The 14306-nt window shown below is 38.5% G+C and overlaps 1 protein-coding gene across 1 annotated transcript in view; it reads right to left on the bottom strand.

The window, feature by feature from the left end:
- LOC150082306 (arylsulfatase B-like) overlaps positions 1 to 14306 on the bottom strand; it is a 59730-nt gene continuing 45424 nt past the window's right edge. The window contains exons 14-15 of the mRNA XM_090380483.1: positions 9589 to 9746; positions 1 to 185 (exon numbers count right to left, since the gene is read on the bottom strand). Of these exons, the coding sequence (XP_090236609.1) occupies positions 1 to 185; positions 9589 to 9746 (343 nt within the window). The remainder of the gene's footprint in view (positions 186 to 9588; positions 9747 to 14306) is intronic.

Below are 14306 nucleotides of genomic sequence, written 5' to 3' on the forward strand. Positions count from 1 at the left end.
TCAGTAGACGGCCGTGCACCAGCCAGGTGAGAATAGACCTCTCCAAAATTTCGGATTTCCCATTTTGTTATTAGTAGGGTCATCTGCTGGAACCATAGTTGACCTGTATTTATTCAGCCGTTGGTAAAGTTCATTTACTACATTTGGTAGAGAATCTGCCAAGTCATGCTCTTCTCTTGGATCCTCTAAGAAAAGAAAATACATATCCTTAGATAGCAGTTATTTACATATTTATTTATACAATTACATACTTTATTTTCTCAGTTATTATTTTTATACCGCCACCAGCCAACATCCATTTACTGTCCAACTTCAAACTGACAGAACCAACTTTTCATCTTCCTCGTTTATTCATTCAACTGCCGCTTTCTGGAATAACCCTCCTTCATACGTATTTCCTGAAAATTACAATCTACAGAAGTTCAAGTCCAATGTCAACAAATATCTTCTTTCGTCTTCTCAACCTCCAACCCAAGCACGGTACTAAGTACTATAGGTTCTAACACCTCTCGTGTTTGGGGCTTTCATTAAAAAAAAAAAAAAAAAAAGACTACAAATTTGATGAAGAATGTAATTCAGGAAAGAAGAGATTCCATAGTATTAAGCGCCTTTGAACACCTAGAAACCTGGAATCAACTATTTTTAGTGTCTTCGAAAGACCGTTATTGGACATAATGTAAATGATTGTATCTATGTTATGATTCCTCTTTATTTATTTCTTTTATGTATTTGCTGATATTTTATTCTATATTACTGTATAATCAGTTTTGTTGGATGCATATATGAACCATCTTTCTAGATGTCCAATAAGGGTTTTTTGAAGACACTAAAAAGCTTTGATTCCAGGTTTCTAAGAGTTCAAATGTGCTTAATGCTATGGAATCTCTTCTTTCCTGAATAATATTCTTCATCAACTTTGTACACTTTTTTTTTAAATTTCTGCTCAGGGATGTTTGTTAATAAACTGATAAATAATAATAATAATGGCAGAGGGAGAGGCCTACAAATACTTGGGGATGATGCAGGCTCAGCAGTTACAGCACAAGGAAATTAAGGCCTGCCTGACAGTAAAATACGATCAGAGACTCAGAAGCCTGCTGAAAGCAAAGCTGAACGGAGGGAACACAGTTAAAGCCATAAAGACCTATACAGTCCCAGTGCTAACATACTCCTTCGGGGTCATAGATTGGACTAACACTGAGCTGGAGGATATCATGAGAAAGGCAAGGACAATGATGACCAAGAGCCACCAACACCACCCGAAATCTGCCGTAGAGAAATGCCCGGAAAGAAGGAGGAAGGAGCCTGATAGACCTCATTGAGCAACAGAAGACAGCGATAGTTAACCTGAAGGATTACTTCGAGAAGCACACAACAGCACCCCAGCAGGCCATAAGTAAAATAGACAAGCGGTATAACCCACTCAACCTAAGCGAGGAGTCCCCTCCCAACCAGGAAGTACAAACGAAGCTAGAAAGATGGGCAGAGAAGACACTCCATGGCAGTCAGTAGAGTGACTTCCATCAAGATCACATAGATAAAATTGCTTCCAATGCATGGCTCACGAGCGGGACGCTCCTCCTCGAGACTGAAAGATTCATGCTGGCCATCTAAGACCAGGTAATCAACACCAGGAACTATAAAAAATACATCCCCAAGGAGTGTTCGATGACACATGTCGACGATGCCACCTGGCCTCAGGAAGATCCAACACATCACCGCGGGATGCAAGGTGATCACCCAGACTGAGTATACTTGTAGACACGACCAGGTAGCCAGGATAATACATAAAAAGCTAGCAAGGAAATACCAGTTGATCGAAGAAAGTGTACCGTACTACAAGTACGAACCCCAGGCAGTACTAGAGACCCCAACCCACAAGCTGTACTGAGACCGCGCCATAATAACGGATAAGACAATCCTGCACAACAGACCCTTCTGAACAAGAAGGAAAAGGCTATCTATCTGATTCACATAGCGGTACCCAACACTGGAAACCTGCAGAAAACCCATGCGGAAAAATTCAGGAAGTACCGAATCTAAGACAGGAGATCAAAGAGATGTGGCATATACAGCAAGTAACGACCATCCCGATCATCGTGTCAACGACAGGTACGGTGTCAAAGACCCTACATAACAGCCTAGCAGCAATAGGTCTCCCAGCGAACTTCTACAAAGAACTCCAGAAAGTCGCAATCCCGAACACTTGTAGGACAGTCAGACAGTTCCTCGACCAACAGTAACACCAGACATAACAACAACCGCCCTGTGTACTTGGTAGCAATACCCGTCACGAGTTGGAACTAGCAGAATAAACTGCAACACGCCTCCTTGCTGTGCAGTGTTTCAAAATCAATAACGTCATAGGTCTGAAAGGGAATAAATTTATTAGAATAAAATTACAATAAAAGAAAATAACTTTAACTTCAGTTTTATTTACTCTTACAATATTGTAACTGTTACAACATAAATACGCATAATACATGACGTAGCGGTTTTATTGTTTTTTTTTTTTTTTTTGGCGCATCAGCAACTTACGCCATATTTTCGCCATACAATTATATGTTTCTGTTTGATTGCATGTATTCTGTGGTCTATTTGATGTTTGCTGGACGAAAAACCCGAGTTTTCAGGAGACAAAATCATCCTAAGGTCCATAAAAATTGCTCGCATCATCTACGGGATTCGAACTCGGGTCTTTTCCACCCGGTGCGGAAGGATGGTGAATGTACCAGCTGTTTTGCGTACGAGGTCCCTCAGGTAGAGGCACTATCTTCCAGTTTCTTAATTAATTCGGATAAACAAAGTATCATATAATGGGAGTTCCGCTGTATCCGTTCACAGGGACAACGCAGGGCATTGCTATTTTCAAACCTTAACTGCAAAACACCAAAGTTTTGCAGTTAAGGATTCTCTTAAGTTCTATACACGCCAAGTCTGCATTTTAAAATCATGTACCACAAATCTCGCAAATTTTTCACTTGCTATGAGTACATAATGATTTTTTTTTCTAATCTTAAAAAAAATGCTCTTTGTGACAGTGTTGCGCAGAGGCATAATTACAAATTCTGACTCCCTTCCCGATTTGGTTGAGTGTACTCTGCCTTCCAAAAATATTCGGACGGACATCGGTTTTACACTGGCGTCACTGCTACCCACTTGTTAGTCTTCCCGCTATAGAACACTGCTCTCTCTTGAGTAGGTTTTCCATCAACAAACGACAGAATGTAGCAGGTATAGTCCTCTATACTTCCTACAGAACAATAACCAATTGAGCTATATATGTGGGACGTGCTGATCTGATCCTGGCCCAATGTTCTAGATCATCTCATAAATGTTCCATAGCGTTCAAATCGGTATTCTATACCGGTCATTCCAACTTTTCTGTATTTACAGATTCAGCTGATTGCGGTTAGTAATATTTGACTTATGTGCCGCTACTCTTTGGATGGTGTAAGCTGTCAACAACTGTACACTGAAAGGACATAATTCATGTGATACCTTGTTCCTGGGCAACGCGACGCTGTCACCCCTCTAGCTAGCGGACGAACTCACCGCTTGGCAGGTATATAGGTACACTGCATTCACGTAGACGGTAATTCTATGTCAGTATGGATAATCGTCGTGAGTTAACCAACTTGAAACACAGTGTGTTCTGACGCATGGGTCACTCTATCGCGGAGGTGGTACAGAAATTGCACTGTCCCCGTTCGACAGTATCAAGAGTGTATCGGGAACATGCCCTTTCCGAAATAACATCTCATCGTGGACAGCGTTTCGGGCGAAGAAAGGTGGTGGATGAACGTGGTCGTCGATGTCTGTCTCGCATTTTCTCAGCCAACCGGAGAGCAACAGTGGCACAAATCACCGCCGACTTCAACGATGGAAGTGCCAGAAACGTCTCCACTAAGACCATCAGGCGATCATTAGCCGCAATAGGTTATGGGAGCCACCGACCCACCAGAATCCCATTGCTAACACCACAACATAAGGACTCTACGCCTCAACTGGGCGAAAGGACATCGGCACTGGACCTTGGATGATTGGGGGCCGGTCTTCTGGTTCAATGAGTCTCGTTTCCAGTTATTTCGAGCGGACGGGTGGGTGCGTATCTGGCGGAAACCGCACGAAGCTATGTACCCGTCATATCAACAAGGAACTGTTCAGGTAGGTGGACGATAGGTAATGATCGCCTGATGGTCTGGGACGTGTTCAACTGACACACATTGGGACTTCTGGTACGTCTAGACGCATCTGTGAACGGGCCGGGTCCTTTGCAGACCTTCTGCATCCCTTTATGGTCATCGTACACACACACAGGGCAATGGACTCTCCCAGCAGGACAGTGCGCCTCCCCACAGAGCCGTGGTGACTAGAACATAGTTCGAAGAGCATTCCGCAGATTTCGCCACCATGGAATGGCCTCCCCGTTCACTAGACATGAACCCTGTGGAGCATCTTTGGGATGCTGTGGAAAAAGTCGAATGAAGTATGAATGCAGTGATGTCTAGATACTTTTCAAGGGGAAAGAGGGTGTATACCGCTAGTAGTGCCACGGGGGACTGCTAGGATATATGTATTTTACTGTTATCAGTTCGAATTATTTCAAACATCCTATGGAAAATAGGCCTCCGTAGCCGAGTGGGCAGGAGCGGGAGTGCAGTAGCACACGCTCTTTGAGTAGACCGGGGTTTAAGCCCCTGACTGCTGAATACGGTCGATCTGCCAACCCGCACTGGACCAGCGTGGTAGATTATGGTCCATTTTTTCCCTCAACGTGAATTGTTGAGGAGGCTTCCATCCTGCAGTGGGTTGATAATGGCTGCACTTTACTTTAAGGAAAATAGTCTTAGTTTTCAAAGTTAAAATAGAAGTTTATTTTTTGTATACGCAGTAAAAAATGAATTAGTAAAGCATGCATGCACACTAAATCTTCTCCCCCCCCCCCCCCCGACATGACGTTTCTCGTCTAATGAATAGGTGAGCCCCTGTAGCAACCACTACGAACAAAAGTGGGATGAGTGCCTCGTAGTAGCAATGACCTGTAACGGAAAACGTCACCGTTTCTGTCCAAGTCGAAAGCTATCACTGGAAGACAAAAATAAATTCTATTCTGGTTTTGTGTTTGTTTATCTTTGTATGTTGTTATTTAAAGGGGTAGCATGACGAAATGAACGCGAACATCAAGGTAAAAATAAAGTAGACCGTGACGACGCTGAGAACGAACTTTGACACCTCAGGAACATTTTCTTCTGTCCTTCAAATGAACGTATATTTTGATATCCTCCAACACAGTTCCCTTGGAAATTAAATGGTTATCAAAATATTAAGAAGTTTATTTTTAATTTAACAATTTTTCTTTTACATTTTTAATTTTAACACGCACTTTTCTTCTATTAAATAGCAAAAAATTAACAGTAATTTCTGCTAAATTTTTTATGCAGTATTCGTCTTTCTTAGAATCTTAGCGCATGCGCAAAATCAGACATGAGTTGGATTTTTCGTCGAAATCGAAGGAGACTGTTTTAAACGTGAGCTTGCATATGATTAAATGAACAATTCTTATAATTTATACAATACGCAGTTTAATGATTGATAATCGCGAAATGATTCATCGTTTTTCTTTCACATTAAATCTCAGTCGTGTCCAATTCTTTTCTCATGCATGCATACACATAATTTGTTATTTGCCCTTCAAATGATTTGATCAATGGCGGCAGCAACAAATTAAAAAAAAAAAAAAACGAAACAGCAAATATTCTTCTCCGAATATCGATCTGTAGTGCATCATCTGGAATAACAAATCGATAAAAGCATTCGAATAAAGGAAACCACAATATTGTAGCCATAGAGCAACAAGAATTGACAGCAATTTATAGTAAACTACTCATGTGCATAGTAACTCATGTAATTCAAGTCTTCACAACATAATCTTTGATGAAAGAATTAATAAGTGAAGTCACGTTTATTATCTCTACTGCTATGCAGACAATTTTCTTATATGTAACTTGATTGCTCCCTGGCTCTGTTGGCACACTGCTTTTCCGATAATGGTCCACTTTGAGGTGATTCGACAGTAAATTAATCGCTTTGATGCTGGTTCTATTCGTTGAAAAGTTACTCCAAGGACAGTTGAGAATACCTTAACGTAAAATGATATCATGATGACAGTCTTTTTTAGGTTATGTTAGCGAAAATCTGATTGATGAAGTCAAATGGAATTTTCTAATTTCTTCAAATTTCTCTAACTTAACTTTAAAAAAATGTGTGCTGTGAAGTATTTAATTATTTTAGGTTATGAAAATATTTCTAAATGATAACTGAACTAACAAATTCAGAATAAAGCTCAGTATTTGTTTTCTGTGAATTAAATTGGCAAATTTCCTTAACCATTTCAAAAACCCAGCAAAGAAATATTGGGACAGGTATGGAAGACACTCCAAGATGTCGATACTTGTATTAATTCCATTATACAATATGAGTCAAACGTCTGGAATCAACGATACGGGTATGTAATTTAAAGATGCTCGATATGACCACCTTATTGCACCATACAAAGGTTCAAACGGTTAAGCCACTCTCTCAGACGTTCTGCATCATGGCTGGAGTCACGGTCTCGCAACAATTCCCAAGTGTTGTCGCAGTTCCTGGAGATTAATGGGCTTGCTGTCGTACACCCGGAACTTCACATATCTCCACAAAAAAGAAATCCAAGCGAGTCGATCCGAGGAACTGACTTCTTTTCCGTCTCCTGGATAGCACTTAACAATGTCCATTCTTAAATTTCTACATTTAAATTGCTAAAAGTTTTCAAATATTCACTGAAGCATGTTTGCTTGACGTGTGACATAAAAATTAGTGAAAATGGAAGCGTCACTGAGATGGCAACAGAAACAGATATATAAAAGAGAAATATAGTGTGACATATCGTAAAATAATTATATTAATATATTTGATGAATGATTCAGCAGTAATGCAAATAAATTAAATTAGAACTAAAGACTAATTTATGTCTTATTGAGAACCCGATATCAACATGACAGAGCTGAGGTGCAGCCAATTATAATAATTTTGAAATAACAATTCATCAATTACCGAAAATATTCTTTTCATTTACATTATGTTGTTGTTCTTGTTATTGGGTTTTAGCAATTTAGATCATACTGTGCTGTAAATTGCATGTATTTTCTGGTCGATTTGCTGTTTCCTGGATGAAAAACCCTAGTTTCCAGTAGGGGAAAAAAAAAAAAAAACCACACTACCCTCGCCTGAGACCGACTAACTCGGCCACGTTGTGAAAAAGGCTCATAAAAATTTCTCTCGTAATTAACGGGATTTTAGAACTCAGGTCTTTTTCACCCGGTGTGGAGATGACGGCGATTTTACTAACTGTGCTACTCACGAGAGCCAACACTGCTCATAGCTGGAAAAGAAGAAAGGGAAATAAATTCCAAGCTCTTACCATTATTTTCTAGAATGAGTTCTCAGTGAACTTAAGTGTAAGTGGTTTTTCCAGCACTAGAAATGCCAATGCCTTCCACATTTGGTAGATCTAGTACAGATTGAAATTAATCTTGCAAATGCAATAAAACTGATGGGCGAGCCATTACGTTTAGAATTTCGCAAAAATTCTCCTTGTCTTGTCTGGTCTTCCTTCACGGATTAGGCGATCCGCCTGTTCCGATTTCAAAGAGGCCTGTCCATCTTTTCTTCGGTCTTCCTCTGTCTCTTTTTCCTTTTGCTCTATACGTGTAAACTAATTTAGAGAATCTATTATCTTCCGTTCTTTCTACATGTTCTTTCCATCTTTGTCTACATTCTATAATTTTTCCATTAATTGAGTAAATCTTTAATTCCTTTCTAATATAGCAAAAATTCTCCATTACTATAAATACATTTAAAAAAAAACAAAACTCAATTACAAAAGTAATGGAGAAATCCATCAGCGGCCAACTCTTAAAATATCTTCAAACATCCATCTGATCAATGATCGCCAATATGGATTCTGTTGTTGTCGAACAAATTGTGATATATCGGCTCGTGTTACTCATCTCTGGACAAATTCGATGGAAACATTTGGTGAAACTCAAGCAGCTGCTCATGACCTTTCTAAGGCTTTAATCGTGTTTGGTATAAAGGTCTTCAAACAAACTTTTATCTTATGCATTGCCGACTGTTTTCTGCAACTGGGTATCCATTTTTCTTTCTTACGCTCACCGCGACTGATAGTCGATAGCTCTGTCTTCTAACTTCTACTTCTCCACTAATGCTAGTATTCCCTAAGGTTCTGTTCTCTCTTCCTTTTTCAGTCTTTTTCTCTTTTATATTAATACTCTCGTCCACTGACTGGAAATCCTATCCATATTTTTTTTTTTATGACAGCACATCACATTCCGCCTTTCAATTCGAGAAACTTGATCCTGCCGAAACAGCTTCAACTTCTCGAATATCCTTCACCAAGCTCCCAAGTTTCTTTACCTCTAATGAGTTAAAGAAAACTTAGTTAACTTTAATCCCTCTAAAATTCAGTCCTATTTTATTTCTCGTAAAAAGAGTCCACTGCCCCTATGCTCATCTTCGATGATATTCAGATTTCTAGGTAAGGTCGCGTATCTCTATTAGTGACCCGTATCTTACAAAGTCTATCCATTCTCTTATAGACGTTCTTCTGTTTCTGCTGCATGCCTTTTCTATAGATACTCCCATGTGTATTGTAGTCTGTAATTCATCTGTAATTCTTCTACTCTCTTCCAAACTACTCCGAACACGTGTTGCAGCCAGTCAGTAACCATTCGCTATCCAACTCCAAATTCAACTTATGACTATGAAACACGAAACTTTATAATTATGAAACATGACAAAATTTTTCGCTTTCTCATTTATCCTTTCACTTCTGTCTTCTGGAACAACCTTTCTTTTCAAGTATTTCCCTAAAATTCGATAAGTTCTAATACTTTTCGTGTTTGGAGTTTTCATAAAAATATACATGTATCTCGAAAAAGAAAGTCTCGGGACACTGGGACAAAACAATGAAAAACCAAAACAAATCCCAGTTTATGTACAGCTCTGGGCGGGCAAGTAGAATGTTTTTCATATGTCAATGTTTGCGTTACTGTTTATTTAAACTATGATACAAACTATGTTTTACTGTTAGCCAACTGATCTGACTTATTTCTGTTTAACTTATCAATAAAGTGGTAAATGTACTTTGTGTTCACCCGATATATTCTTGGAATTTATTTCCTTACAGGATGTGTACTCCTTTACATGTTCTATCGGTCTTCAAAATCTGTTTTGTTCGATGAACCATTATGTATCAGTAATAATTTCCTTTAGCTTCCTTTGTTCCTGATTTCTTTGAGATAGAGGCGGAAACTAAAAGAAAGTCATTTTTCCTTGTGCCTCTTATGAATATTTAATCTTCATTTGTAATCAACTAAGGCTTCTACTGTCGATAAAGAAATTACTTTTTAATAATTTTACTTTAAAAGACAAATTGTATGAATTTATTTTAAAAACAGGAAATAAAGCGTACTCCAATCCTGCGAAATTTTATGAATGTTAATACAGATATAGTAGTAGACTTACCATCAATATTGTAGAGACGAAATTTTGGAGTACAGTTTTTGGCTCTTAACTTCTGGGGTTTGATGCATCTAGTGTCATCAACTTCAGGGTCATTATCGTAAGAAAAATCTTCATCTGGCCTTCCAGGATGACCCTCTATTAGTTTATAGCTTCCCATTCTATAAACAAAGAAAATATAAATGACGTGACATTTTAATATTTGCGATTTTTGTAAGCATAACAAAAAATCTTTTATATCAAAAGAATTTCATCCCAAAACTGCCAGTTACACCCTGCAGTTATTTCAAAGGTTAAAGGATTCAGTAACTATGAAAATAAAAATAAATCGTAAGTTGCATTTTATTATTCACAATTAATTTAAAAAACAGAAACATTTTGGTAGATCTAGTACAGATCTACCTGGGTCCAGTCATCCATGTAAAAATTATTACATAATAATAAAGGAAGAAGAGGTACCTGTCCAATCTTTAAGTTTTTCGGAGTTTCATTCAAAATCCTGAGCATCAATTTGGATTCATGTTTCAACCAATGGCTGATCTTGCTAGAAGCGTGTATTAGTATATTGAAGTAGTGTGCATGATTGGAATTGCGCATTACTGTATACACAATAGGCCTAACTATTGTTTACAGTAATGCGCGAATCCTGGTAGGGGCTTATCAAACTAAAGTCCTCCCTCCCAAAGCCATTTTGTTTTAATTTTCTGAGGATCCGACGAGTATGATTTCTAGGAAGCATCACAGTTGAAAAAGAAACAAAAGACAACTCTGCATCCATCTTACATTGTGTGAAAAATTACAAAATAAGTAAATAATAATAAATAAAAACACATTATTAATAACACAGTTTTATCTTATTTTAAATTGGAATTGGATTGAAAGACACGAGTTGTTTGGTATTGTACTGTTCCAATTCTTTGACATTGAAACTTGCCCTTCACTGGATTTCAGACCTAGAGGAAGCAAGTTTCAAGGCTTCTTCATCATAGATGGTACTTAACCAATCTCAATGTAGAAAGTAAGCTCCCTTCCCCCCATTACGCACTTGTAATGACATAAAACACGGCAGGGTCACATCCATCATATGAACCGGCGAACTATGACCAAAGTAGTTGATGCGTCAAGGAATTTCCCCATCCCCCTCCAATTAAACAAAAACCCACCCTAGAAATGTACTTTAACCGCCGCTATACAACTTTTATTGACGTCCATACTTTACGCATTACAAGTGTTGCCAGGCGATCTCCTCAGGATGGTTTCAATAAAAAATATCAAACATAAAATTTATTGAATAAATTCTATGGGAATTGCAGTATCCGAAAACTTGGGACCAGACGCAGTTCCAAAAAAAACTTACTTTCACTTCAAATTCAGAATTAAAGATGCGCAAATAGGGAAAGAGATGCAATTAAGTGCAAGGCAATCGAGTTTCTACACAGAACAGGATTTCCTTCTACCTATTTGTTACATTATTAATAACATATAACAAAAGGTAGGTGTATCAGGACGAATTAGATTCTAAGTAACCTCTATATTTAAAAGGGGAATCTAAGAGGAAAGCATGACATAGCAGAATTAAGGAAAGGTTAATGCTCTATGAAATAATGATCTGTGGAGAAAAACACCCGTTTCATTTAATTAGGGGGGGGGGGACTTTCACATTATCTATTTACAGATAATGCAGAAGCCCTTGACTAGCTAATTGAATAAAACATTCTGCATTATCTGTTTACGAATAATGCAGAAGTATAATATGAAAGCACAAGCTTTTGGAATAATTATCCTAATTACTCCTAAACCCAAATCCACCCCTGTAGGTAACAGCACAGTTGATATTTGCCATAGCTAATCATAGTTTAATTCGTTGAGGCACACTTGTTAAATTTTGGTTAACTTGTATACGAGCATTTAAAGTTCACATTGTCTTGTAAGCACATTGACAACGAAAACACTTGTAGTCTGGGCGCTTCCAAAAGAAAGAATCGCGTACCATTCTCAAGACCAGAACACTCATACAGACACTAGACTTTTATAAACATCAACTAGACAAGGTCTAGCTGGTGTTTAAACAGGTACAAAATAAAACTGGGCAAAACAAAATAAAAGAACTTGTGTACAAAGTAAAGCACGGGCTTCTTACTAGTGGTAACTTAGAAAGCACTACCGTTTTCGAAAGGCGAACTCGATCGAGGAATGTCCAGAGACATGAAATTTATTAATTCTTCATTTTCTGGACATATTCTTGCTGTATGCACGCCATTTAATATTAATCACATGTTTCCCCCTCTACTTTTACCTTATCTATTCAATACATCACGAACAGTTATACTAATAAAAAAAAACTTATATGCGAAAAGATCTTCCAAATTTTTTTCATTTATTTCCTCATTTATTTTTCAAATACACTGCCCTACCATTAAGACCTATTATTAATGCATATCTACAAATAACTTCTATTTACAGGAAAACTAATAATGTGTATTGGCATCTTTTGCCTTTATGACAGCTTCTAGTTTTCATGGAACACTCTCCATTTGTTTTTATAAATGTCTTCTACTTTCCACTACTCGGCCTTCAAGGCAGAGACCAGTTCAGCTCTGTTTTTGGACACGCGCCCGATGATCCAATTCATTCCAGAGGTTCTCTATAGGACTGAGGTCAAGGGCTATGGGCTGGTCAGTCTTAACTTTTCCAAGCTCATGTCCTCAAACCAATTAACCATAATGCTAGGCAGTATGACATGGAGCAATATCCTGCTGATACATGTATGGGTCTTCTCCGACATGCTGCCACAACATAGGTAACGCAGCATTGTCCAGGACGCCTAGATATACCTCAGCATTTATGGTTTTGTCCAAAACCACCAGTGATCCCAGGACAAACAATAAAAAACAGCCCCAGATCATCACGCTTTCTCTAACAAACTTCATTTTCGGGACGATACAGTCCAGTAGGTATCTTTCTCTGGACAACCGCCACACCCAGACACGACTGTCAACTGGTAGACTCGTCACTCCAAAGCACAGCTTTTCAATGATTTGCGGTCCAAGAACGATGGGCCTTACACCAAGCTAGACAGCATCTGACATTAGTTAGGGTGATTAGTTGCTTGTGGATGGCTGCACGGTAATCCATATCATGCAGTGTCCTGCGCACTGTACTCGTGTTGACATGTGTCCTATTTGTCTCAGTGAGGGCCTGTGTGTACTGCGAAAACGTCGACCGCGTTCCGGGCTGACGGTTCTTTTCAGGGCTCTCCTGTCACATTCCGTCAGTTTGGGAGGTACAATCATACTACTCTTTCCTTGAAGGCCTACGAACATATTTATAGTTGGGTAGGATGTGACCAACTATCAACGGTAGGGCAGTGTATGTTTTCTCACAATCTCAGTGATGTTCATTTTTACCTACAATCTGCAAAGCCCCACTTATTCTAACAGAATCTGAATTATCCAGCATTACGATTTATTTTGTTTCAAAGGTGGTACTTGTGCATATGTTCGTTCTAATGTTCCTCAGAACTTCCAAATCTGGAATCTCCTCTGGCTAAAAATATCATTACTCTACTCTGTCAAATTCATTTGGTACATCTATCATTATCTTCAAAGCACACAGTCAACGTTAGTGATCCCTTAATGTTGACTCAGGTCTAAATTTGGTAATTGTCTCTTTTCCAATGGAGCATCTCTCTCTCTCATATAGCCATTCTCAGCCTCATATCATCATTATCAGAATGTGAAATGGCATGATCTATATGATTTCTATTCCCTTTTTCTTGGTTGGATTACTGTTTTACAGCTTCCGATTCTAATGTTTGCTCAGATCATGTCTGTGAAATTATTCTTGTAATGGTAAAATCTTTCATTCTACAGTCTACTCAAACATTTTGTCCTTTATTTAAACTATGGTTTTCCAATCATGATCAAGATTGTTCAAAATTCTTCCTTTGGCGGAAGACCACAAGAGGCATTGAGTGGAGTGTACTGGGAATGGTAAGAGGTGATTTAAAAGACGTGACGTACGTGACGTTCAAGATAAAAATGTAGCATATTGAAATTGGCTTGTCTGAAAATCTGCGGGTTTTAGTTTTCTGCATACACTTAAGTAAAGCATTATGCTCTCTTGACAAAGATATTGGCTGTACCTTCCGTTCATCCATACTTCCACCTCTGTTAAAAACTAATTATTTGTTGATTCCTCAGCTAAAGATAAAGCCGACTTAATGGAATCTTACTTTTCTTCTAATCCTTATTGACGATCTTTTAAACCACCTCCTACCATTCCAGTACACTTCACTCAATGCCTCCCTCCCGTGGTCTTCCGTTAAAAGAATATCAGAAGAATTTTGAACAATCTTGATGGCAAGAAAGTTCCAGGTCGTGATGGCATTTCTCTACTTGTTCTTACAACCTATTCTCCTGAGCTTTTTCCTATTCTGTGTCACTTTTTATAGTTGCTTATTCCACCAGTGTTTTTCCTTCTGCTTGGAAATTTACACACTTCCAGCTAGTTACTGCAAATGGTTCCAAATCCCTCCAATCCAATTATTGTCTCATTACACTACCTCTACTCTTTCCAAGTAATGGAGAAATCCCATAAATGATAACTCCTAAGCTATCGCGAAATCTTCCATCTGATCAATGATCGCAAATGTGGATTCTATCAGTGTTGATCCACTGGTGATGCTATTCATCTTTGGACAAAATCGATGGAAAAGTGTG

The sequence above is a fragment of the Mastigoproctus giganteus genome, chromosome 8, assembly GCF_048544385.1.
Source record: "Mastigoproctus giganteus isolate SK-2022 chromosome 8, ASM4854438v1, whole genome shotgun sequence".
In the NCBI taxonomy this organism is placed as follows: domain Eukaryota; kingdom Metazoa; phylum Arthropoda; class Arachnida; order Uropygi; family Thelyphonidae; genus Mastigoproctus; species Mastigoproctus giganteus.